General features: G+C 44.5%; 1 protein-coding gene across 7 annotated transcripts in view; it reads right to left on the reverse strand.

Annotated features, from left to right (window-relative positions):
* Window positions 1-27483, reverse strand: part of zbtb40 (zinc finger and BTB domain containing 40) — a 113312-nt gene that overhangs the window by 82871 nt on the left and 2958 nt on the right. For 5 of the 7 annotated variants that reach the window (XM_072478586.1, XM_072478588.1, XM_072478591.1 and 2 more), the window contains exons 2-6: window positions 24811-24882; window positions 23665-24479; window positions 20825-20958; window positions 20181-20379; window positions 2402-2541 (exon numbers count right to left, since the gene is read on the reverse strand). In XM_072478586.1, coding sequence (XP_072334687.1) covers window positions 2402-2541; window positions 20181-20379; window positions 20825-20958; window positions 23665-24421 — 1230 coding nt within the window. In that variant the 5' untranslated portion in view covers window positions 24422-24479; window positions 24811-24882. The remainder of the gene's footprint in view (window positions 1-2401; window positions 2542-20180; window positions 20380-20824; window positions 20959-23664; window positions 24480-24810; window positions 24883-27483) is intronic. The other 2 variants (XM_072478590.1, XM_072478587.1) reach the window with 2 other exon arrangements.

Below are 27483 nucleotides of genomic sequence, written 5' to 3' on the forward strand. Positions count from 1 at the left end.
ATGGGTGTTTATAAATGGGTATGTAGATAAATATCTGTAGTGAGAGTACCTTTAAGAAATGGGTGTTTACTATTGCAGTGATGTCAGAGTGTGGGTGGAGCTGGGCTATCTGTCAGCTTTTTACTTTTGTTTTTGAGCAGGCTGCAGGGTGTGTTTTAGTTTTGTTTTCAATGTTGGAGCTGAAGCCAGACCAAGCAGGTGTACTGCTGTTCTCTCTGCCATCAAAAGACAATCTCCTGATCATTTGGTGAATTCAGAATTATAAATGTTTTCAGTAGTGACTTTAACCTGATGTGCTTCTGATAAAGGTTTTGTTGTTAAGTTGTATGGATGTTAAAAAGGAAAGCTTAAAGGTTTACTTAGTGTTGTAGTCTTTGGGGGTTGTATTTGAATTAATGGTTGCTATGATGTTCACTGTATGTTTTAAAAAGGTTAACTTGAGTTCATAGAATAAACATTGTTTTGCTTTAAAAAATACTTTTCCATTTCTGCTGTACCACACCTGTAGAGCGGGCCGTGTGCTCCCCATACCACAATCTAGTAAAAGCTGTGGGTCAGGTGAACTCCATGATACACTTTGGGGTTCTCTAAACCCTGGCCCATAACAATATTAACAGCCATAACCACCTTTCTTGGAGGTAATAGGAAAATCTGGATACTGTACATTTTCTGAAGAATACGCTCAGTCTAAATCACCTGAAAGCATGCTGCACACATGCTAAACACACCAATTGCTGAAACGATATTCAGCCACATTTTGAATACAGTTCTGACCACCTTAATACAAAGAAAAATAGAGGCATGCAGGGAAAAATAGATGAGCTAGAATTATAGCAGAAGTGAAGAAAGACGGAATAGGTTTTGGCTGCTTTATCTGGAAAAGTGAAGGCTGAAGGGTAACCTCATAGAGGTCTTTAAAATGACAAAGGGGATTGACAGGGTAGATGTAGATAAGATGTTTCCATTTGCTGGGCATCCAGAACTAGGGGCCATGAATAATGTAGTTATTTTTAAAAATCCAATAATGAATTCAGGCAAATCTTCTTTATCCAGAGATTGCTTGGACATAGGAGTGACTGATAGGAGGTACACAGGTGCCTTTAAAGGAAGCTAGACAACAGCAGTATAGATCAGTCTGCCGAATGGTCGGTTACTGTGCTGTAAATTAAATGCAATGAATCAAACTTTATTCTATATTCACATTGTTTGCCTAAAGGGTCAATAGTGTAAACTATTTCATTCCATAATTCTTTATTATTGTTCCTACACCAGGTGATTGCTGTGTCTTCTGTATGTCTGTTTATTTTAGATTGAGTCGCATGCATTCGACCTTTTGCTGGTTCCTGGAAAAATTTGGCACGGAGTATGACCACTGAACCTAATGGGAAACAAATCCTTGGCTTTATTTACTTTTTAATATATTACTAACTGAACTCTCAAAGCGATATCATATGAACAGGGTAAAATCCTTCAAGCATATTATTATTTAAAATAAATGGTACAATACCATTTCAATAACACCTGCAAAAAACATTGAGCAAATGTAAAAATACTTAAACGATGGTACATTAGCTCTACTGGACTAAGATACAAGTTTATTCCCAAATCCATTCACAGTAGCTCTCGTCTGTGGAAGGTAACCTGACTTGACTGATACTTCAAAAGCTTTAGAAAGCGTGCTTGATTTGAAAAGGCAAGTTGATGCCCTGAATAAAACAACTGTGATTAAACAGATTTAAATATACTTGGGCCTTTATCTCTTTTGGGCAAAGAAATGTGTAAGCCAGAGTTAGAGTATGACCTGCAGTTTTAGGCATCTTAATAATATCACAGATTCATCAGGGTGATATCCTATTCTTAGGGGCAAAGGCATGAAATACTGAACCATTGCTTGTTCGAGCAGAGGAGGCTTACCAGACATAACAAGTTTACAAAAATAAGAAAGATTTTGATAGCATGAGGAAGATTATTTCCTCCGGTTATTTAACACAAAGCAATTAATTAAACAGTGACTAAAACAGTAAGTAAAGTGAGGGATCGGAAGAAATGCTTATGAAAATAATTGTGAGAACATACAATGCTTTTCCAGAGAGAATAGATGAGGCAGAAATAATCTGATGGTTTAAGGTGAAAGTAGAAAATCATTTGATTCAATGTTGGGGAAATGAGCAAGCAGACCAGCGAGACTGGTTTTGGATTGCTCTAGCAAGGAGCCAACCCAGACACGATGGGCCGAATGTCCTCCTCGTGTGTTCATTTCTGTATCGCTAAAGGAAGGAGAAAAACACTTCAATGTGTTCTCAGATTACTGCTGACGACAGAATGAGGATGCCTTTCCTTTCCAATACAAGGCTGAAAGTAACACATTTCAAAACTGGCTGGATAAATAAGACTAAACTACCTTTTTCTCCTCCTCACTGAAAGCCATTTCTCCAGCAGAGCCCAGGCAGTCCAATAAAGGGCTCAAGTCCGTCACACATTCCAGCACCTCCTCTTTGTGCAAGTAAAGGTTGAGCAGAAAGTCTTCACTATCAATCCGACCTAAATATTAGAAACAACCAGTTCATCAGCTCCAAACGAAATGAGATACAGAGCCAATCTATAAATAAACAAGGTATGAATCAAAGGTAAAGTCACTTCTTAGCACTAAGCAAGTCGATGACCCTATTTTTCAAGTTCAGATGGAAGGTTATGCCCTGAAATGTTAACTCTGTTCCTCTCTCAAAGATGCTGCCAGACCTGCCAAATTATTTCCAATACCTTCTGCTTTTATTTCAGGTTTGCAGCATCCATAGAACTTTGTTTTATAATATGAATCCCCTAGCTTTCTCCTGCATCCATATAGCTCCAAAGGCTTCTGCAGTCGTCCCTCTGAACCAAAGACCTTTTGGGATATGGGCCAAGAATAACAATTTGTTTTTAATCCCATCCACTGTTCAGATGTCAGACTTGCACTCCCCCGCCCCAATATATCTTGGATCTCCGGCCAGTACAACAGGATCAGGGAGAAAGCAAAAGCGATATTATCCTTAAAAATGGTAGGGTTGCATGTGCACCACAGGTTAGTGGGAGCACTCTTGCTTCAAATTGTGGAGTGAGGTCCCACTCCAGAGACTGAAGCACATCTAGACTGACACACACACTGCAGTATTGAGGGGGTGGGGCACTCAATGTTGTCTTTCAGATGTTAAACTGCAGCCTGCAAACATGATTTATATGCTGCTTGAATAATATTTCACATTTTGTAGCCAGACAAGCAGGCTAACAAGTGGGTGAAAACATTACCTCTACCCACCAGTGGCAGAATTAAAGAAAGAAAGGCAAATCTGGAATTATTAATTTTTATTCTGACATTATATAGGCAAATTAAAAATGCAGTGACTGCTAATGCTTCTAAGTTTTTAAATTAAGAAATATATAACTCTATATCTCTAATTACTGCCATCACCTTCATCCTGCTTATTAGTCTGTAAACAATATATCACAAAATCTTATGGACAATTTTCAATGCAATTTGGTACACAGAAAGGACATGGCTCAGTCAAGCGCTGATTAGTTTTAACCGAAGATACGGATCCGGAACCTGGAATATTTTTCAGAGGATCTGTTAACATTTGGACATAATGCAAATTGACTTTTATTTCAAAATACCGTGGGTGTTTTTATTTTTTAAGAATGTTGATTGCTTTAGAATGTTGGTGATTGTCTTAGCTGTTATGAGGAAATTTAATCTCAGCTGTCAAAATGTGAGCAATGTTTTCAGAGCAGGTTGCTGATGTGGATTGGCATATCCTCAGTGAGATTGAAGCTCTTAAAAGATTTTTTTTCTTCTATATCAACCAGGCAGGGAAGAGCCTTCAGGAATTGCTGCAACATTATAATAACGTTAACACAGCGTGGTGGAGGCAAGCAGGCTACCGAGTGCCCTCTTCACTTGTTCAGAGATGTTTTACAAAAAACAGGTCCCCAGTTGCAATGTGGCAGACAAAACAAGGGGTCAGCAGGGTAGAGAAATCTTTGCCCTAGATTCCAACAATTAAATGCATGGCCACTTCAATCTAAAAAAAAAAAAAGACATTTAATAATTCTCATTTATCAACCAACCACACTCTGTGCAGGATCTGCTCGGAGCATTTCACTGCCCAATATCTCAAAGTCGTCTGTACTGCCTCCAGATAATAACGAGTTACTAAGCAGAAGAACTAATCTAAACAAAGAAAATGTTCCAATACAGTGAACTGAAACAACTGACCTTGCACATAAAGGTGATACTGCCATAGTATCACACTATTGTCAATATTTACTCTGGCTACAAAATGTGAAAAACTAGTTAAAAAAAGCAAAAGTCAATACAGCTCCACTCATTTTCTTTTCCACAATATTAATCGTAATTGGGACAAAGAATTCTTATGGAATTGCTCATGGTGTAACACAGGATACAGGTACAGAAAGCAGTAGAACTACATCACCACCTACTGACAGCAGCCTGTAACTACAGCATCCTGAGAACTTTTTACATCAGCAACTCTTATGACAGTCAATTCCACAGACATGCTCAATATTAGCCTACAAACAAGGTCCAAAAACCGTGACAAGATTTTTGCTTTTTAGGGTAAGAAATGCATGCACAGGCAAAAATCTTTCAGCACAATAACGGATTTGAACAAGTGATTCACTGGAGCAGTGGGACAACGTGTTAAAAGTTCCAACATGCTGCATCATTCTGTGGTACAATCTCGGCATTTTCTCACACAGCGAATTCTGCAAATCTGCTGGGGATTGGAGTTGGGAGAAACCCAGGAGCAGTGCCAGTTTAACAAAGCTCATGGTTTGTGAAAGAGTTGGAATTGCGCCAGTATTTAGAGGCGGGAGTGTGGCTTTGTGAATTTTGAGAAACACAGTCTCAGAAAAGATTGAACCATCGACCATAGTTTGCCTATTAATTGGATTGGATTTGTTTATTGTCACGTGTACCGAGGTACAGTGAAAAGTATTTTTCTGCGAGCAGCTCAATAGATCATTAAGTACATGAAAAGAAAAGGAAATAAAAGAAAATACATAATAGGGCAACGCAAGGTACACAATGTAATTCATACTTACCTCCTTCTCATTCTGAGTATTGCAAATTGTTTTACTTTTCTGACTACTGTAAAGTTTATTTTGTTTGCTCTCGTCAATCTCTGGGTATTTGAAATGTCAAACTATGTCTGTTTAAACAACAAGTTACTGTGCAATAAGAGGACAGATATGGACATCTTATGGGATAGGAATGGCATGAGGGGGATGACATGGCAAGGTGATGGGAGGGGTTGGAATTGGAATCGTGTGTGAGAAGGATGGAATGGGGATGGCATGGGAAGAGGAGGGGCGAGGAGAATGGAGGGCGAGATAAAATGATGGAATTAACTATACTAATGTACCACAATGTTCTACAGTTTCAAAAGAATGAGGATTTTTGATAGCCTAGATAGAAGTAAACCCAGGGAAGGAAGGTCATTAACCAGAAGGGGCAGATTTAAGATAATCAGCAAATTAACCAGAGGAGATGAGGAAAGTCCTCTTTTTATATATATATATATATATATATATATACTAGCACATCCGGTTTCTGGAATTCCCTAATTGAAAGGCAGAAGTAGATTCAGTAGAAAAAACAATTAGATATATATTTGAAAAGGAACATAGAGCAAACAAAATTAGAGCAGTGGTCGACCCACACGGCCCATCGAGCCCGTTCTGCCATTCAATACGATTGTGGCTGTTCTCGAGCTTCATTTACCCACCCACTCCCCATATTCCTTAAATCCCAGAGACCCCAAAAATCTGCCGAGCTCAGCCTTAAATATATTCAACGACGGAGCATTCACAACCCTCTGGGATAGAAAATTCCAATGAGTCACAATGCTTCGAGTGAAGATGTTCTTCCTCATCTCAGTCGTAAATGATCAGCCCTCATCCTGAGGTTGTGGCCTTGTGTTTTACACTCCCTGGCCAGTGGAAACAATCTACCATAAAAACAATTGCAGGACAATGAAGAAAGAACAGGGAAGTAGTACTACAGAGCTAAATCGTTTAAAGGATTATTGGCCGGAGTACAATGGGCCAAATAGCTATCTTCTGTACCGTATTATTCTATAATTTTATTTCTTTTATGTGACATTCATACACTGACAATGGTTGCAATGTTGCAGCAACATATATTTTTGGATAGAACGGAGTCATAGTACTCGTTCAATTGTGTCTGAAAGTAAATGTCAGGCTTTTCACTCTCCTTCACATGAACCCTTTCCAAATATGCCCCGTATATTGCCCACTATCTGCCTCAGTTTCAGAAATAGCCAATCTGTGTGAAGGTGAAATTTTGGCAGGCCCCATTAAAATTTATATCTTTCAACTGCCTGAAGTCAGTGACTGATAAAGATATGCACGCACAGACATCTTCTGCTGAAAACTATTTATAGAAAAGTACATTTGCAAACTCAGCTTTAAGGTTGTCTTGTCACCTCCTCAATGTCTCCAACATGTAATCTGGGCAGTTATTCACTGACTGCTGCAGTTCATCTTGAAATTTCTTTGGGAACAAGAATTTACGGATCAGGAAAGGTTAGGAGCACAGCACATTACCGGCTCGGACGGCAAATATCCAAACTACAATTGCCTGACTGCTTGACTAGCCATAATGCTGGCATGTCCAGTGACAGGAATGGTCCGCTGCACCTAGCTCCTTCCAGCTTGCTGCAGTGCTGACCTAAAGGAGCAGAACTATGGAGTGACACAGCGAGTAAGCATCTCATTCAGCACCACCTGCTGTCCAACGACATGTCGGGCTGCACATCCAGTTGCCTGCAGACTTATGCTCGATTTCCAATTAACTTTCCCTTCAATTCCGTCTGTTGGTTCTTAAGCCTCCTGGCAATTATTCTGATATTTCCTTAGTTGTCTACATCCCTTTTAATCTGATTTACACCCTGGAAATGGCCAAATCTGAAGATCAAGTTGTGCACAGCGCTGACCTCAAAAGTGCAATTCAAGTTGGACGGTGGCGCAGTGGTTAGCCCTGCTGCCTCACGGCACCGAGGTCCCAGGTTCGATCCTGGCTCTGGGTCACTGTCAGCGTGGAGTTTGCACATTCTCCCCATGTGTGCGTGGGTTTCGTCCCCACAACCCAAAGATGTGCAGACTAGGTGGATTGGCCACGCTAAATGGCTCCTTAATTGGATAAAATGAATTGGTACTCTGCTCCAGCTCCAACGGACCTTCGGGCTCTTTTAAGAGCCCCAAAGGGAAATTTTCGCGCGACGAATCCCGGTGTGGGGTGAGTGAATAGGGAGTCCCCCCCAACGAAAGAGGAAAATATCGGCGGCGGCGGCTGCAGCGCGAGGAATCCTCGACGATAGGGACAGAAAGGGAGAAGACACAAGATGGCGGCGGAGAAAGCCCAGGCGACATGGGGGCCCGAGCAAGACGAATTCTTGAGACGGTGTGTGGAGGTACTAGAGAGGGAGGTGCTGACCCCGATGCTACAGGCAATTGAGGGGCTTAAGGAGGCACAAAGGACCCAGGAGACAGAGCTCCGCGTGGTGGAGCAGAAGGTGACGGATAATGAGGACGAGATCCTGGGCCTGGCGGTCAAAACACAGACGCACGAGGCGCTCCACAAAAAGTGCATTGAAAGGATTGAGGCCCTAGAAAACAGAGCGCGAAGGAAGAACCTTCGGATACTGGGTCTCCCTGAGGGAGTGGAAGGAGCGGATTGCGGGGCTTATGTAAGCACGATGCTAAGCTCGTTGATGGGAGCTGAGGCCCCTTAGAGGTGGAGGGGGCCCATCGGATCCCGGCGAGAAGACCAAAAGCGAGAGAACCACCTAGGGCGACAATCGTGCAATTTCACCGCCTTAAAGATAGAGAAGAGGTCCTGAGATGGGCTAAAAAGGTACGGAGTAGCAGATGGGAGAATGCAGTGGTACGGGTGTACCAGGATTGGAGTGCGGAGGTGGCGAGAAGAAGGGAGAGTTTTAACCGAGCCAAGGAGGTGTTACACAAAAAGGTGAAGTTCGGGATGCTGCAGCCGGCACGATTATGGGTCACGTACCAGGAGAGACATCATTATTTCGAAACGGCGGAAGAAGCATGGACCTTTATTAAAGATGAGAAATTGGATCGGAACTGAGGGACTGATACTGTAGGGAATGTTATTGTCGATGTAAATAGAGAAGTAAATTGGGAAGGGGGGAGACACTAAGAAATGTGGGAGCCGGTGGGGGGGGGGGAAAGAAGGGACATAGGCGGAGAATGAGGAATGGGAGTGGGAGGGGAAAGGGTGCTGCGCCACAAGAGGCGGGTCAGGTATAGGGATGTTCCCACGCCAGAAAGATAATGGCAGGAAGACAGGCGCAAGGTAGATGGGAGTTCCCCACACGGGGGGGTCAAGGAGGGAGCAGGAGTAGCCGGGGTCAGTTGAAGTCAGGGGACTTGCGGAAGTAATATGGGGGGAGCAATCACGCTAGAGGGGGATCTAGCGGGGGGGGGGGGGATAACTGGGTTGCTGCTGCGGAAATCAAAGAGGAAATGGCTAAAGAGTGGGTGGACGGGGATGGAATGCAACGCCTGGGCAGCGAGTGGGAGCGCGGAAGCGGGATAGGCCTAGAGAAGGTGATGGCTAGTCGACACGGGAAGGGGGCAGGTAGCCCCCTAGTGAGGCTGATCACGTGGAACGCGAGAGGCCTGAATGGACCGATTAAAAGGGCTCGAGTGCTCGCGCACTTGAAAGAACTAAGGGCAGACGTGGCTATGCTCCAGGAGACGCACCTGAAGGTGGCGGACCAAGTAAGGTTAAGGAGAGGATGGGTGGGACAGGTGTTGCACTCAGGGCTAGATGCAAAGAATAGAGGGGTGGCCATATTGGTGGAGAAACGGGTAGCATTTGAAGCAAGGAGCATTGTAGCAGATAGCGGGGGTAGATATGTAATGGTGAGTGGCAGGCTGGAGGGAATGGAGGTCGTGTTGGTTAACGTATATGCCCCGAATTGGGACGATGCGGGATTTATGAGACGGATGTTGGGTCGTATACCGGACCTGGAGGTAGGAAACTTGATATTGGGAGGGGACTTCAACACCGTGCTGGACTCAGGGTTAGATAGATCCAGATCTAAGACCGGAAGAAGGCCGGCAGCGGCCAAGGTGCTCAAGGGGTTTATGGACCAAATGGGGGGAGTGGATCTATGGCGATTTCTTAGACCGAGGGCCAGGGAGTTCTCCTTTTTCTCCCATGTTCATAAAGTGTATTCCCAAATAGATTTTTTTGTTCTGTGAAGGTCGTTGATCTCAAGGGTGGAAGAAGCTGAGTATTCAGCCATAGCGGTTTTGGACCATGCCCCACACTGGGTGGACCTGGAACTAGGAGAGGAAAGGGAGCAGCGAGCACTCTGGCGATTAGATGTGGGATTGATGGCGGATGAAGGAGTGTGTGGAAGAGTGCGGGGATGTATTGAGAGGTACCTGGAGGCTAATGACGACGGGGAGGTCCGAGTGGGAGTGGTATGGGAAGCACTAAAAGCGGTGGTCAGAGGAGAGCTGATCTCCATTAGGGCCCACAAAGGGAAAACAGAGGCCAAGGAAAGGGAAAGATTACTGGGGGAGATTTTAAGGGTGGACAGGGAATTTGCGGAGACCCCGGAGGAGGGACTGTACAGGGAGAGACGACGGCTCCAGACGGAGTTCAACCTTTTGACCACCAGAAGGGCGGAGGTGCTGTGGAGGAAGGCACAGGGGAGGAGGTATGAATATGGGGAAAAGGCTAGTCGCCTTCTGGCCCATCAGCTGCGAAAGAGGACAGCGGCGAGGGAGATAGGGGGATTTAGAGACGAAAAGGGAGCTACGGTGCGGAGAGCAGGGAAGATAAACGAGGTGTTCAAGACCTTTTATGAAGGACTGTATAGGTCCCAACCCCCGGAGGGAAAGGAGGAGATGCGGCAGTTCCTGGGTCAATTGAGGTTCCCGAGGGTGGAGGAGCAGGAGGTAGAAGGCCTGGGGGCACCAATTGGGGTGGACGAGGTTATTAAGGGGCTGGGGAATATGCAAGCAGGGAAGGCTCCGGGACCAGACGGGTTCCCGGTGGAATTTTATAGAAAATACGTGGACTTGTTGGCCCCACTGTTTAATGAGGCCAGGGAAGGAGGGACTTTACCCCCGACAATGTCGGAGGCGACGATATCGCTAATTTTGAAGCGGGATAAAGATCCGTTGCAGTGCGGGTCCTATAGACCTATTTCATTATTGAATGTGGACGCCAAATTGCTGGCAAAGGTACTGGCATCGAGGATAGAGGACTGTGTCCCGGGGGTGGTGCACGAAGACCAGACAGGGTTCGTAAAGGGGAGACAACTGAATGTCAACGTGCGACGACTATTAGGGGTGATAATGATGCCCCCAGTAGAGGGGGAGGCAGAGATAGTGGCGGCAATGGATGCAGAGAAGGCATTTGACAGGGTGGAGTGGGAGTACTTATGGGAGGTGCTAAGGAGGTTTGGGTTCGGGAACGGGTTTGTTAGCTGGGTCAAACTCCTTTATGGGGCCGCAACGGCAAGTGTGGTCACGGGTCGGCAAAGATCGGAGTATTCCGACTATATAGGGGAACAAGACAGCGATGCCCGCTATCTCCATTGTTGTTCGCGTTGGCAATTGAACCTCTGGCCATGGCGTTGAGAGACTCCAGGAAATGGAGAGGGGTGATTAGAGGGGGAGAAGAACACCGAGTGTCGCTATACGCAGATGACCTACTGTTGTATGTGACTGACCCAGTGGGGGGATGACAGAGGTCATGCAGATATTGAGGGGGTTCGGAGATTTCTCGGGATATAGACTTAACATGGGGAAGAGTGAACTTTTCGTGATACACCCTGGGGACCAGAGTAGAGAGATAGAAGGCCTGCCCCTAAGGAAAGTGGAAAGAAACTTCCGATACCTGGGGATTCAGATCGCTAGGAGCTGGGGAACCTTGCACAGACTTAATCTGACACGATTGGTAGAACAAATGGAGGAGGACTTCAAGAGGTGGGACATGCAGCCACTGTCGTTGGCGGGCAGAGTGCAGGCAATTAAGATGATGGTCCTCCCGAGGTTCTTATTTATATTTCAATGCCTCCCTATACTAATCACTAAGACCTTTTTTTAAAAAATAGACAGGAGCATCACGAGCTTCGTGTGGGCAGGGAAAGTCCCGAGGGTAAGGAGGGGGTTCCTACAACGTAGCAGAGACAGAGGAGGTTTGGCGCTACCGAATCTGGGCGACTACTATTGGGCCGCCAATGTGGCGATGATTCGTAAATGGATGATGGAGGGAGAGGGAGCGGCGTGGAAAAGACTGGAGAGAAAGTCCTGTAAAGGGACGAGCCTAGAGGCGCTGGTGACGGCGCCGCTACCGCTCTCACCAAAAAGGTTTACCACAAACCCAGTGGTGGCGGCAACATTGAATATCTGGGGACAATGGAGGCGACAGAGAGGTGCGAGGGGAGCCCTGGTGGGGTCCCCAATCAGGAACAACCACAGGTTTGCCCCAGGAAGAATGGATGGAGGATTCCAGAGCTGGCACCAGTTGGGAATTAGGAGGGTGGGAGATTTATTTATAGATGGGACGTTTGCGAGCTTGGGAGCATTGGAAGAAAAGTATAAGTTGCCCCGGGGAAACGTCCTTAGGTATATGCAGGTGAGGGCGTTCACAAGACAACAGGTGAGGGAATTTCCGCTGCTCCCGACACAGGGGATCCAGGACAGAGTGCTTTCGGGGGTGTGGGTCGGGGAGGACAAGGTGTCAGAGATATACTGAGAGATGAGGGAAGAGGGGGAGGAGCTGGTGGGCGAACTAAAAGGAAAGTGGGAAGAAGAGCTCGGGGAGGAGATAGAGGAGGGTATGTGGGCTGATGCCCTAAGCAGGGTAAATTCCTCTTCCTCGTGCGCCAGGCTTAGCCTGATTCAATTAAAGGTGCTACATAGAGCACACATAACGCGAGAAAGATTGAGCAGGTTCTTCGGAGTGGAGGACAAGTGTGGGAGGTGCGGCGGAAGCCCGGCAAACCACGCACATATGTTTTGGTCGTGCCCGGCACTGGAGGGGTATTGGAAGGGAGTGACGGGAGTGATTTCGAAGGTGGTGAAGGTCCGGGTCAAGCCAGGCTGGGGGCTAGCTTTATTTGGAGTTGCAGATGAGCTGGGAGTGCAGGAGGCGAAAGTGGCCGATGTTGTGGCCTTTGCGTCCCTAGTAGCCCGGCGTAGGATTTTACTCATGTGGAAGGAAGCGAAACCCCCCGGACTGGAGGCCTGGATAAACGATATGGCGGGGTTCATTAAACTGGAGCAGATGAAGTTTGCGCTGAGAGGATCGGCTCAAGGGTTCACCAGGCGGTGGCAGCCATTCCTCGACTACCTAGCGGAACGTTAGAGGGAAGATAGATGACCAGCAGCAGCAACCCGGGGGGGGGGGGGGGGGGGGGGGGGGGAAATGGTGGAAAGTTTTATTTTATGTTAAATGATTAGTTGACCATGTTGGTTAGCCATTTGTTCACTGTTAATTTTTCTTTTTTTTAAAATATGTTTGATGCGTAAGGGGAAAAAAATTGTGATCGAAAAATTTTCAATAAAATATATTTTTTTAAAAAAAACAAGAACTATAATGAAATATGTAGCAAATGCAACTGGTTAACTATTATCTAATTCCTAATCCCCCAGTTTAACTTGCTCCACCCTCTATACACACACACTGGACGAACAAACAGAAGGGAAGAGAGAGTGAAAATAATAAGTAGAAGGATAAAGAGTCTTTGTTTCAGATGGCTGTCTTTAAGCATGTCCCTTCAACTAGGCGTTCAGGTCAAGATTTCTGCTTTCCAGCCTGAATTTTCTTTTACTGTAGATTCATTCAGGTCCCTACAGATTGGCAGCTGTTCTCGAGAGAACAGTAGGGAGAGAGAGTGCAGGTCCTTTCCTTCGAACATCCAGGGTTCAAACTCTTCTTTTTCTTGGGTCTCTGGAAATCACCCTCCTCGATTGAACCCAATCACCACCTGTTACTAGGCACAACATGGCCTTTTTGGCCAATTCACTAGCCACCAGCCATCCAACCGAACTGGCACCTCTGGGTGCCAAAGTTTAAGTTCAGTTGCTCGAAAGCTAGCAGTGTGTTCTCTTTTGTAACTTTTGAATTCCTTTCTTCTCTTGCTCGCCTTAAAGGTATATTAATGCCCATTAAGCATCCATGGATCAAAATGATAATGGCGATAAAAATAAAGAAAGGGGAAATAAGGGAATCATCAGAAAGGATCCTTATATACCACATTTCTCCCAACACAACTGCTTGGGGGTAAACTGAAACACATTAGAAAATCCAGATTGGCAAATATTTGCTTTGCACTTGTGTAACAAATGATTAGATTCTACTATCGAATAGTCTTCATTGTGGAGTACTGTAGTTTCACTCATGTGCATGGAAAAAATCCAAAGTTCAAAGGACAGCAAAGTCTCCCCGTGCCACAGTCAATATTAGACTTTAGTCAAGTCAGCCATTTGTGGTATAGAAATTGGTTGCCATGTTTCTCTGAATTACAACAGCAACTACAATTTGAAACTACTTCAGAACGGCACATTCTTTCAGGTATCAGTTGTCGCTCAGTGGTAGCATTCTCGACCGAGTCCGAGGTCATGGGTTCAAGGCCCATTCCAGTGTTGGATACAATCTAGACTGATATTCCAAATGTACGACTGTGGGAGGTGTCAGCATTCACATTAAATCCCTCTTGCCCTCTCTGATGGATATAAAAGATCCTGTGCATGCTTTTGCACAGCAGGGCAGCTATTTCTTTTATTCTTTCATGGGATGTGGGTGTCACTGTCTAGGCCAGCATTTGTCGCCCATCCCTAATTGCCCTCGAGGTGGTGGTGGCGAACCACCCTCTTGAATCACCGCAGTCCATGTCCATGCGATTGACGTACACCTGGAGTGATGTTAGGAAGCGAGTCCAGAATTCTGAGGCAGCAACAGCGATGGAACGGCAATCTAGTTCCAAATCAAGATGGTGTGTGACGTGAGAGGGAACTTGTAGTTGGTCATATTCCCAATTATATCCTGCCTTTCTTGGTAGAAGTCGCAGGTTTGGAAGTGGCTGTCAAAGGTGGCTTGACAAGTTGCTGCAGCGTATCTACACTGCTGCCACTGTGCGTCAGCGGTGGAGAAAGTGAATGCTTAAGTTTGCGGATGGGGTGCCAATCAAGCGAGCTGTTTTATCCTGGATGGTGTAGAGCTTCAAGCGTTGTTGGGGCTGCACTCATCCAGGCAAGTGGGGAGTATTCCATCACACTCCTGACTTGTGCTGTGCAAATGGTGGATAGGCATTGGGAGCAAAGAATTCCAAACCTCTGATCTGCTCTTGTAGCCGCAGTATTTAGATGGCTAGTTCCAGCTAGGTTTCTGGTCAATGGTAACCCCAGAATGCTGACAGTGGGGGATTCAGGGATGGTAATGCCATTGAAAGTAAAGGGGCGATCACAGAATTGTTCTGGTGCAGGAGGCCATTTGACCCATCATGTGTGCATTGATGATTAGATTCTCTCTTGTTGTAGATCTTATTGCCTGGCAATTGTGTGGTGGAAAAGTTACTTGCCAATTATCAGCTCAAGCCCAAACATTGTAGGGGTCTTGCTGCATATGGACATGGACTTCTTCAATGTCTGAGGAGTTGCGAACGGTACTGAACAGTCTGCAATATTCTAGGACTAGGATGGTTGGCCTCCAAAAGCCACAATCGTCTCCCTTTGTGCCAGGTATGACTTCAACCAACGGATGCACCCCCTGCACCAATTCCCATTGAGTCCAGTTTTGCGAGGGCTCCTTGACGTCATACTCGGTATAATGCTGCCTTGATGTCAAGAACAGTTAATCTCATTGCGCCATATCCCTGCCCTGACCAAAACGTATCCCTCTGCTAACACCTGTGAGGAAGTCTCATCACTGTCACATTTTTGATTACATGAGCTCCCAAGTTGGTTGTGTGTCCTCAATTACAAAAGTGATTCCACTTCCAAATGTATCTCATTGGCTGCAAAGCGCTTTGAAACATCCTGAAGTCAGAAAAGGCGCAACATAAATGTAAGCAACTATATATTTTTTCCTTTCACTTATTTTAGCACTATGAACTAAACTTCAGAGATATAATTCAAAATTGTGGTGCTAACAAGCCGTTTTCTGTCAACACAATGAAACCCACAGTTAATATGGCTTTGGAAAAACCTCCTCTTAGAAGGTTTATATGCCCTACTCAAACCAGAGGTTAAACCATTGAACATAACGAATCCCAAATTTAATACAAATTTACTGGTTAGTAGAGAAGTTGCTGGTGTTCCTGAAAATAAGGGGACACATGCTGTCAAAGCTTTTCTTCCTGCACCCATCAGGACAGGTGCAAGAATGCCAAATTTCAAAAAGAACTTTTATACCGCACGATAAAAGGGGTGCTTATTGGCTGGCAAGTCGACTCTGATTCGTCAAGGTGCCGCCCTAGCAAATGCACCAGGGAGCTATTGCCCCCCCCCCCTGCTTTAATTTGTTCAAATGCTGCACGATCTGGACATATCTGTTTTGCCTGCAGAGGACAAATCCAGTACATGAATATAGGTAGCTTACTCAACCAACCTATTCCAGAAGTCCTTCCTATTTATTTCCTAGTTCCCATTTGTTTTATTTTGGTCTGTGGACGGACCCATAATCGGGATGTGCCTTTAAGCAGAAGACTCAAAGATGAAACAACTTGTATGCCAGAAATCTATTTGCAGGCTTCGTGTTTGGAAGAGGAGAAGCCAGACTCTTCGGCATCGGGTAGATCTTAGGAACTGGTTGCGGAGGATACATCGTGGCACAGTGGTTAGCACTGCTTCCTCTGGGGAAGCACCAGGGACTGGGTTCGATTCTGACCTCGAGTGACTGTGTGGAGTTTGAACATTCTCCTGTGTCTGCGTACCAAATGCTCCGGTTTCCTCCCACAGTCCAAAGACATGGTTAGGTGGATTGGACATGATAAATTGCCCCTAATTGTCCAAAGTTTCAGTAGGGTTGCGGGAATAGAGCGGGGAATTGGGCCTAGATAGGGTGCTGTTCAGAGATTCGGTGCAGACTCAATGGGCCGAATAGCCTCCTTCTGCACAGTAGGGATTCTATCATGTCGATTCAGTTGATTAACTGGCAACCGGCGGGTTGGCCAGAGACAGTGTTCTGCCTGACAATGGTCAGTGATTGGTTCTTGTGTGATGCTTTATGAAAGAACCCAACAGAAGTGTTAGACCTTGAAAGTGAAAGAAACACCATCTCTTTCTCTCTCTCTCCTGCTTGCTGAAATGAAAGACCTGATCTATTGCAGTTTTGCTGTAAATCTGAAATGATTCTGAGTCTGCAGAGAAGGTAAACAACCTTGCCAGAGAAAACCATCAAGGAATTACCACCAAAGCGAAAACCTGAACTTCAGAAAGGCACAAACTAGACGTCATCCCAGTGCATCAAATATCCTCATCCTTTTATTTTTATTAATATTTTCTTTCCCTTTCCAAAAGGGGTAGACAGTCAGTTGTATTTTCTGTCAGTTTAATTATAACAGAAGAAAAGGTTATTTGTGTTAAAGTTACAAACTTGATGACTGCAGCAGTTTATTGGGCTCAACCAAAACCTTGGGTACTTTAAAATCTAATTTCACCTGTGTTGCGACTCTGGGTCAAGTGGGGCTGGAATTGACCACGCACTAGCCCAGGTCACATGAGATAGTTTGCGGGGGTTCGGGTCCGGGATCTTTGGAACGGTAGAACCCAACTATTTGTAGTCCAGTATATAATAAAGAGGCACCAAGTTTGCAATACCATAACAGGATGGCTCTGGAAGCTGCTAGAGCCTTTCTTCAGATGAAGGACCAGTCTTTGGTTTATTTATAAGGGCTTGGAAAAGATAAGTTAATTGAATTGGCAAGTGGATAAAAAGTATAGGTCTAAAACTTACCCGGCATAATTTGTAGTTCATGTTTCAAGCGACTAATAATAATAATAATACTAATAATAATAGCTTGTCGCAAGTAAGCTTCAATGAAGTTACTGTGAAAAGCCCCTCGTTGCCACATTTTGGTGTCTGTTCAAGGAGGCCGGTACGGGAATTGAACCCGCGCTGCTGCCTTGTTGTGCATTTCAAGCCAGCTGTTTAAACCACTGTGCTAAACTAGCCCCTACAGTCGATCACCTATCATCCACAAACTCCGGGAGCTTTGGAAAACCATGATTAGGGCCTATTGCCACGAATGTCCAAAGATTGAGACAAGGGAATGGATTGTTTTACGATTTGCCACTAGGGCTTCTCTGAACGAATCTACTGCATTTAGCCCCTTTGAATTGGTCCATGTCCATAAAGTACAGTGTCTTTTAAAGTTGATGAAAGAGAAGTTTCTAAAACAAAAAGATGAATCTTCAATGTTGGATTATATGCCCAAGTTTCTGGAAAGATTCACAAGAGCTTTTCAGGTAGCCCAAAAACATTTAAAAGTTTCGGGAGCAAGAATGAAAATGTGGGCAGACAAACGTGCCAGGTCCAAAACATTCCAGGCTGGAGATGAGGTACTGGTATTGTTGTCTTTGAAAATGAAATCAGCAGCTCCTATAAGGCAATTCGGAGGGCGAAGAAGGTGAATTACTTAATAGATACCCCGGACAAGAGGAAGAAGGGCCAATTATGCCACAGTAAGATGAAAAAATATCTTGGGGAAGAAGATAGGAAGGAACTAGTGTGTCAAGTGGTAGTAGTGGTGGAAGAGGACAGATTTAGTAAGAGTGAGGAAGGGGAGGAGGTCAACAGTTTAGGGCGACCCCGCTGTGGTACGACTAGCAAATTAGATACCGAGTTTGCATACTTAGAAGAGGAGCAACAAAAAAAATTTCATAAGGCTATTGCAAAAGTACAAAAAAGTTTGTCGGAACACACCAGGGTGCGTTACATTAACTGCGTTACATTAACTGGGCATGAGGTAGAAGTAGGTGACTCCAACCCGATAAAACAGCATCCATATCAACTGAACTCACAGAAACTAGCTCGGATAGGAGCGGAAATCCAATACATGTTGGAGAATCATTTAATGGAGCCGAATGAGAGTATCTGGAGTTTGCCAGTCACGTTAGTACCCAAGCCGGATAGGCCAACCCAGTTCTGTATAGACTACCAAAGGTCAATGCCATCACCAAAGCATATTTGTATCCTATTCCCAGGTTGGAGGTCTGAATTGATAGGATAGGTAGTGCCTCATGACTTTCGAAAATCGATTTATCAAAGGGATATTTTTAGGTTCCTTTAACGCCCAGGGCTAAATCGATATCTGCCGTTGTGACTCTGAAGGGGATTGTATCAGTGGAAACTGACGCCGTTTGAATTTTAAAATGCACCAGCTAAATTTCAACGACTTATACATCAAGTAGTGGCTAGGGTGCCTATCTATGTGGTCTATTTGGACAAAGTGGTAGTTTACAATGGCACATGGAAGGAGCACGGAGGACAACTGGAGGAGTTATTTAAACAATTGTAGTTGCCGAATTTGTCATCAATTTGGCAAAAAGCAAGTTGGCCAAAGCAAAAGTGACCTACTTAGGGCACTTTTTGGGACAGGGATGAGTAGTACTCAGAACGGCAAGGTAAGGGCATTACTAGTTTTCCCCATTCCCAAAACAGGAGATGATGAGGTTCCGAAGCATGTGCAGGTTCTATAGAAAGTTTGTCCCCAACTTTAGTACCATAGCGGAACCCTCGACTAATATATTGCAGAAACAAGCAAAAATGATATGGTTCACAGAATGCCATCAGCATTTGAGAAATTGAAGGCCATATTGGTAAGAAAATTGGCCTCCCCATTTTCCCAAACCCTTAAAAAAATTGTCACGGATGCCAGCAACCCGGGGGTGGGGCCAGTGTTACTACAGGATGACGAGTCAGGAATAGAGAAACTGGTGGGATACTTTTCAAAGAAACTTTAAGTCTGTGCCAAAGGAAGTACTCCACCATTGAGAAGGAAGCCACCACTAGCTCTTCAGCATTTTGAAGTTCATGTCTGGCATTATAATAAGCAAAACCTAGACTACACAGAACAGGCTTTGATTATTATCATGCCGGACATGGGGGCTGGATTAGCTCAGTGAGCTGGTTTGTGATGCAGTGCAAGACCAGCAACGTGGGTTCAATTCCTGTACCGTTATTCATGAAGGCCTCGCGTTCTCAACCTTGCCTCTCAACTGAGGTGTGGTGATCCTCAGGTTAAATCAGCACCAGTCATTTCTCTCCCTCAAAGAGGAAAGCAGCGTAAGGTGATCTGGACGATGGCGACTTTACCTTCAGTACACAGACAATAAACCGCTTGTGGTTGTGAAAAATCTAAAGCTCTGAAGACAAGATTGTTCCGTTGGAATTTATTTCTGCAACCTTTCAATGTAAAAATTGTCCATGTTCCCGGAAAATACAATATTATTGCGGATGTATTGTCACGTGTTTAAGTGCTGATAAGTGGCAGATGTAAAACTGAGGGAACTTACATGGTGGGAAGGGAAGGAAGAATGGGCGTGTGGTTTGTGGTTTATCTCACATATCTTGAGATGAAATGTCCTTGCAATGACATTTCATCCCTCTAAGTTACAAACCTGATGACTAGTTTATCGGTCGTTGGGCATTGCCCGCACACTTGCCCAGGGTGCCACGATACCATGCTTGCAAAACTCAGAACATAATTTCCAACGCCCAGCATGCATTCTCTAAACTGCAAGTTAGATATGACTCCATGATTGAGCAGCACTTAGTACTAGGAATTAAATTAACAACCAATTAAAAGTGCCCTCAGTCGAGCTAATAATAATGTAGCTGACGTACACTTGCTAGAAGCTATAGATATTCATATGTATATATTCATTTTTCTTTTGGCATTTTCATTTTTCTCTTTGGAATTTTCATTTTTCTCTTTGGAATTTTCATTTTTCGTTTTTGAATTTTCATTTTTCTCTTTAGCATTTTCATTTTTGCATATGTCCTGATGAGTGCAAGACAAAAAACTTTGACAGCATGTGTCTTTTTTCTAGCTGCATTCAACTTCTGTATTACCAAATGGTTATTAGTTACTGACGCAGGAACTCACCAGTTAATATTAAACGTTCTATGGGTAGGTTTCGGTTTAAGTTCTGAAGCACAGTTTGCAGCCTGGGGTAAGCTTCTTTGCTCTGTTCAAGCACAAATATCAGGGTTTCTAGTTGCAAAGTCTTCTCTTCTGTAACTTTATCCAGTAACCTGCAGAAAACGTCACCACTTTCTCCTTCTTTACAGCAGTCTAAGAATACCTGAAGCAGAACACATCAGGTGGATACCGATTAGGCTCGGTTAATCATACTACATTCTATCCCGGGATTTAACTATTTCCATTGTCGCAAATCTATACATAGGTAAAATAATCAACATTTATACGCTTCTATCATGCAGTCACTATACTGGAAGCCTGGTGATGCATCTTTAGCAATAGAAATATTTCCTTCACAATGATCACCTTCCAGTCTCACATTGAAAGAGTTTATGCCATTCTTTAATGGAGCAAGTGAAGTAGGAGTTGAGCAAGCAAATTTCATCAGGAAAACGTCAAGGCTGGGACTGCAACATTTTCCTGTGTGTAGGAAGGGTTCTGGCTGGCGGTCCGGAGGGGGGGGGGGGGGGTGCAGTGAGAGTAACCAGCAGGGAGAGGAGAAAATTAGACTATTATTTGAAACATGGATATCAAATACTGATCAATACCTTTTTCTCTGCCATCGGGATGTCATCACATTTAACTACAAAATCCACTAAGACGTGTAGATCCTGGACAGCCTCTGCCAGGTCATGTCTATGCTGCAAAAGGAACTCTTGCTCTGTGAGATTCTTGGGCGCCTCTGCTCACAGAGACAAAAACAACATTATTTCTGCAGAAGCTTCATGTTATAATGGCAAAATCAAATCCAAGTTCGGCACAGGTTATACACAACAGGCTAATTGAAACATCTCCCAGAACATGCACTGCTCAAACTTTTGATGATGTAAACACGAATATCAACATGCCCTGAAAACATGCAAAAACAATGCTAAAAAACAATGGGCTGGATTCTCCGCCGTCGGGATGCTCCATTTTGCTGGCAGCCCGGGGGTTTCCAGATAGCGTGGGGCTGCCCCACAATGGGAAACCCCATTGACCAGGCGGCGAAGCAGAGCATCCCGCCGGCGTGCTGAACCAGAAATCTGGCGCGGCGGGGCGGAGAATCCAGCTCAATGCTTTTAGCCAACGTAAAACAAATGAATTAAAACAATAGCACCTGCATTAACTCACCACTGACCAATCACCTCGCTTAGGGGGTGATCAGATACAGGTGAGCGCTGTACTGTCATGTCCGAGATACTAACAGTGTTACAATCTGTAACGACCTCAATCTTTCCAGTTCTGGCACTTGGTTTCCTACAGAAAAGGAGAGCGTTTACAGTTGCCTTTTAGCCAGCCAATCTGGATGTCCCGTGTCCAGGAGGAACAATGGAACGTAAAAGGCACAAAAACTGCAGGTCTGATAGCCAAAGCTAAGGGATTCGAAACAGGAAAAACAATGTTCCATTGCCTGACTCTTGCCTTTCCACCATCTACAAGATACAAGTCAGGAGCGTGATGGAATATTCATAATTGGACGAGGCAACTGAGACAACACTCAGGAAGTTAGGCATCACCCAGGACAAAACATCTCATCCATCACTTTAAAACAGCCACTCCGATCACCATCTTCTTCCCTGTGGTTGTGGTGTCCCCCATCTACAAGATGCACAGGGCACAAGGGCTGGTTTAGCAGTGGGCTAAATAGCTGGCTTGTAATGCAGAACAATGCCAACAGCGCGGGTTCAATTCCCGTACCAGCCTCCCCGAACAGGCGCCGGAATGTGGTGACTAGGGGCTTTTCACAGTAACTTCATTGAAGCCTAATTCGTGACAATAAGCGATTATTATTATTACAGCAACATCAACGGCATCTCAAAAACCTACTACCTCTATCACCTAAAACACTTCAAAAATATTTCACGGACTTTGGGAAATCCTGGAGAAACAGAACAGTCAGCGTATAAATTCAAACTCTTTCATTCTACTGAACCACGGTGGCACGGTGCTTAGCAGGGCTCTGGGTGATTATCTGTGTTGAGTTTGCACTTTCTCACTGTGTCTGTGTGAGTTTCCTCTTGGTGCTCCAGCTCCCCCCCCTACAGTCCAAAGATGTGCAAGTTAGGTGGGGTTGCAGGGATAGGGCAGGGGAGTGGGTCTAGTGCAGACTCGATGGACCAAATGGGCTCCGTCTGCATTGTAGGGATTCCAGGGATTGGGCAACGACGTCAAGAGTATCCACAGACCTTCGAAAAGTGCAGAATTCATAAATTAACATTAGAGGGCCAATTTCGAACATCCAAATTAGAAGCAGGATTCGGCCCTTTATCTTCTTGAAATTGCTGCTTCATTCAATAATATCATGGCTGATCAGATTGTGACCTCAACTCCACGTTCTGCCTACTTCAGACAACTGCTGACTGCCTTGCTGGTTGAAAATCTATCTACCTCAACCATAAAAATATTCAATGACTGCCTATTGCTCTCCAGGTAAGAGAGTTCCCTCAGAAAAATTCTTCTCAACTCCAGCTTAAATGGAAGACCTTTTATTTTTAAACAGTGTCCCCCTAGTTCTAGTCCCTACCACAAGAGAAATATCTTCTCAGCATCTATCCTGTCAATTTCCTTCAGGGTCTTTTATATTTCAATAAGATCACCTTTCAATCTTCTAAACGCCAATGCATACAGGCCCAACCTGTCCAACCTTTCCTCATTGGGGGAGGCGGTGGCGACGTGGTATTGTCACTGGACTAGTAATCCAGAGACCCAGAATACTCTGGGGTCCCAGGTTCAAATCCCGCCACTGCAGATGGTGAAATTTGAATTCAATGCAAAATGCGGAATTAAAAGTCTCGTGATGACCATTGTCGATTGTAGTAAAAACCCATCTGGTTCACTGGTGTCCTTTAGAGAAGGAAATCTGCCATCCTTACCTGGTCTGGCCTATATGTGACGCCAGACCTCCAGCAATGTGGTTGACTCTTAACTGCCCCTCAAGGGCAATTAGGGATGGGCAATAAATGCTGGCACAGCCTGCGACGCCCACGTCCCATGAACAAATAAAAAATTCCTCCCCATCCCAGGTAACAGCTGAATTAACCTTCTCTGAATTGCTTCCTTAATTAAACAAGGAAACCAAAACGGCACACAGTGCTCTAGATGTGGTCTCACCCTGCAGCAATCATCCCCAAAGTAGTCAACCAATAACAATTATATATTAATATTGCTGCAAAGGTTGACCTTAAATATTAAACAAGAACCAGAACTTGCCACACACATTTAATGTTGGCTTAGTAACCATATCAGGATCCTTTCCCATCTCTGATTGAATGTTTGAGAGACATTTCCTATGAACCCGACTGTTTCATTGACTGAAACTCACCAAATGACATTTCATTGATAAACATCTGTTCACTCTGGTCACAAAGATCAATTCAAATGGAAACTTTACAGTACTGTGATGTACCTGATATTGTGAGCTTCCCCGTGGCTGGCTCACTGACCATTTCTCCACCCTCAGTACAACTTGAGGAATTACTAACATCCTGGATGTTACCGATATTGCTTTCTGCTAAACCTTCTTGGTGCTCAGCACCTTGTTTCGGATCAACAGTATCACCAAACACAATATTCTCCTCAGTGGGAAATGCATCTCCAGTGCTTTCTAAGCCTTCAACGTCAGTACAGTTTAATACTTCCAGGGGCATGCTTTGCTCAGCTGCCCCATTTATTTCAGTAAGATTAGGAGTAGACTCAACCTTATCCGATTCTTGCATTGTGCAACACTGATTTGAGTCTGCTGCACTTTGTGTCTCTAGATGCTCACCTACAGCAGGGCTAGAAACCTGCAATTCATTTGCCACAGTGTGTTTCATTAGATTTGCTACAATGTTTTTGCAGCTTACTGCGATATCAAACATTTGCAAATTGTCAGCAACAGAAACCACTTTTGTAAAGTTGTGCTTCCCTGGCGGAACTTTCCCCGTATAGACCATCTCCAAAAGAACAGCAAACTCTGCCGGGCAGACAACAGCTTGGTCAATGGAAATTGTGTCCGTATTGTCCAGCAGAGATTTAAAGAGCAAGCTGGAGGCGGCCAGTACGAGTTTGTGTGCTCGAAACTGAGTGTTTCCGATAAGTAAGGTGCAGTCACAGAACTGTTCCTCTTTTCTCAGGGTGTACAGCTGCTGCATCAGCTGCCTGCCATAGTCTGGCAGCTCCATCGTGTCAGGCTGTTATCGTGTCAGGCAGCTTCCTCGGGATAGTTCTTCCAGGTGCCATCTTTAAATAGTAAAGAAAGATTCTTGTGACATTTCATGATAATTGATTTGTGTTCTGTAACAGATCAGTTTATCACAAAGTCAAAAAAACATAGAAACTAGGAGTGGGCCATTTGGTTCTTCGAGCCTGCTCCACCATTCAATATCATGACCTTGTTCTAGATAATTCCCCCCCCCCCCCCCCCCCCACCCAAAAAAAATTTCCCAGCCAGAGGAAACAACATCCCCGCATCCAGTCTGTCCAGCCCTGTCAGAATGTTATACGGTTCAATTAGATCCCCTCTCGTTCTTCTAAACTCCAGTAAATACAAGCCTGGTTGAAGCAATCTTACCTCATATGACAATGCTGCCATGCCAGGAATCAGTCTGGTGAACCTTCATTGCACTCCCAACAAACACTAACTCTGTAATAATAATAATCGTTATTGTCACAAGTAAGTTTACATTAACAGTGCAATGAAGTGACTGTGAAAAGCTCCTAGTCACCACATTCCAGTGCCTGTTCAGGTACATGGAGGGAAAATTCAGAATGTCCAAATTATCTAACAGCATGTCTTTGGGGACTTGTGGGAGGAAAGCGGAGCACCTGGGGGAAAGCCACGCAGACACAGGGACAATGTGCAGACTCCGCAGACAGTGTCCCAAGCGGGAATCGAACCTGGGACCCTGGCGCTGTGAATCAACAGTGCTAACCACTGTGCTACGGTGCCACTCCTCCACAGATGCTGCCAGACCCAAGATTGAGCAGTTTAGGCCAATACTCTCTAGAGTTTAGAAGAATGAGGGGAGATCAAATTCAGGTATTTAAGACAAAAGGTTTGGATAAAGTAGACGTGGAGCAGGTGCTTCCTCTTGTAGAGCATTCTAGAACAAGAGGTCATATCTCTAGATAAGAGGTAGCAAATTTAAAATAGAGATGAGGAGAAACTACTTCTCCCAAAGGGTCGCTAATCTGTGGCATTCACTGTCCCAGAGTGCAGTGGATGCTGGGACAATGACTAAATTTGAGGAGTTAGATAGATTCTTAATTAGTAATGGTTTAAACGGTTACGGAGAACAGGTAGGACGGTGGAGATGATGCTTTGATGTGATCAGCCATGATCGTATTGAACAGTAGAGCAGGCTCGAGGGGCCAAATTGCCAACTCCTAGTTTTTATTTTCTAAGAAAGAACCATTCGGCATAATTCCACCTTCTAGCTCTTGGTCTGTAGCCCTGTAGGTAACAGTACCTCAAGAACAAATCTGGTGTTCTTGAGTAATATGGGGATTTCTTGATTAATAAGGGGCTCAGGGGTAATAGGGAGAAGGCAGGAAACTGGGGCTGAGGAACATAAAAGCCATGATCGAATGGCAGAGCAGACTCGATGGGCTGAATGGCTTAATTCTGTGCCTATATCTTACGTCAATGGTATTTCTAGTATTTTCTTTGTTTTAATTTCTGATATCCAGCATCAGCAACGTTTTGTTTTAATTTTACATATATAAAATACTGCATATCACGACAGATCCTTATTCAGCAATCACTTGAACCAATTCGGTTTACCACTAAAGTGACCTGATGATCTTGTCCATTAGCCTCCAGAACCAAACAAGGTAACAGTATTAACCAATTTTTTCATCCACCAGAAGCTAATGTTACAACTTGTACAGTAAGCAAGTGGAGACACAGGAATATGTTCAGTGTTTGATCAGTGCAGTCACACTCCCACTCACACTGATTCATTTCTCTCTGGCTGTCTGGCCTGGCCTTCATTTTGAATGCCATTAAAATCATGGAGAATTCAAGAAGTGAAATACCAGTGATTACGCCATTTTAGGTGATGCAACGTTTTTTTCTCTTCTAAATTTAGAGTGTCCAATTCATTTTTTCCAATTAAGGGGCAATTTAGGGTGGCCAATCCACATAGCCTGCACATTTTTGGGTTGTGGGGGCGAAACCCACGCAAACACGGGGAGAATGTGTAAACTCCACACGGACAGTGACCCAGAGCCGGGATCGAACCGAGGACCTCGGCGCCGTGAGGCAGCAATGCTATCCACTGCACCACCGTGCTAAAAGAAACAAGATGCTAGCCAGGAATTTCAAAAGAGTTGTGTGGACTCTCTGAAAAGTTAAACGGAACACTCAGGACAACATCTGACATTCGTGTGCAATTCAGAGGTTTTACTGCTTCTGATGAAATTTTCAGGATTTGTTCACAATGAAGCACAGGCCTACTATATGTAATTGTGTGCCCATGTAGGTGGAGTAGCTCAGCATGACTGGCATACTATTGCAATCCCAGACCACAGCCCAACAGTGTCTAGACACTGGACAGAAACCCCAATTTTTCTTTTCATTTTGTAAGACTGTGAAGAAAGGATGCCTTGCTCCAGCAATGATTTCACAAAGAAATAAGGATGTGGTATATTAAAACAAATTTAATTACGAACACAGTATTTAACATCACACCAGAAAATAGCTTACAATTACCCCTTAAACAACGTTAATCAGTACAGTGAATACAATACCCTTAACTGATAGCTTTATTACCACTCAAACAACAAGGGGGAAAAAACAACTCAGCTTTCAATCCACCATTAATCCATTGGCACTCCGGAATACATGCTTTACAGAGATGTTCTTTGAGAAAGAAAGATCGTTCGACACTGCTTTGAAGAAAAGGCCCAAATCATGCAGAAACTCTGACTGCATTTCATCAGAAGATGCTTCTCAGCTTGTTTCAGCTCCCCTTGTTCTCAGACAAGTCTGCACTGCTTGAAAGACTGTTGATCTCTTTTAACTGTACTGCAGTGCGAGCAAACTGCTTCACTTCTGGCCACAGTTTCATTCAGCTCATAACTGACCTGCTTTCTGCAAACTGCCTGATGCCATAGCTCCACCCATCAACAGCATCATCTTACCAAGCTGAAATCTAATTAACTCCACAGCGAGTCAATCAAAACAAAATTCCATTAACCCAAACTTTTTACTCTGCTTTAATTGCACCGCTGGCTCCCAACC

Source organism: Scyliorhinus torazame, chromosome 16 (genome assembly GCF_047496885.1).
Source record: "Scyliorhinus torazame isolate Kashiwa2021f chromosome 16, sScyTor2.1, whole genome shotgun sequence".
Lineage (NCBI taxonomy): Eukaryota > Metazoa > Chordata > Chondrichthyes > Carcharhiniformes > Scyliorhinidae > Scyliorhinus > Scyliorhinus torazame.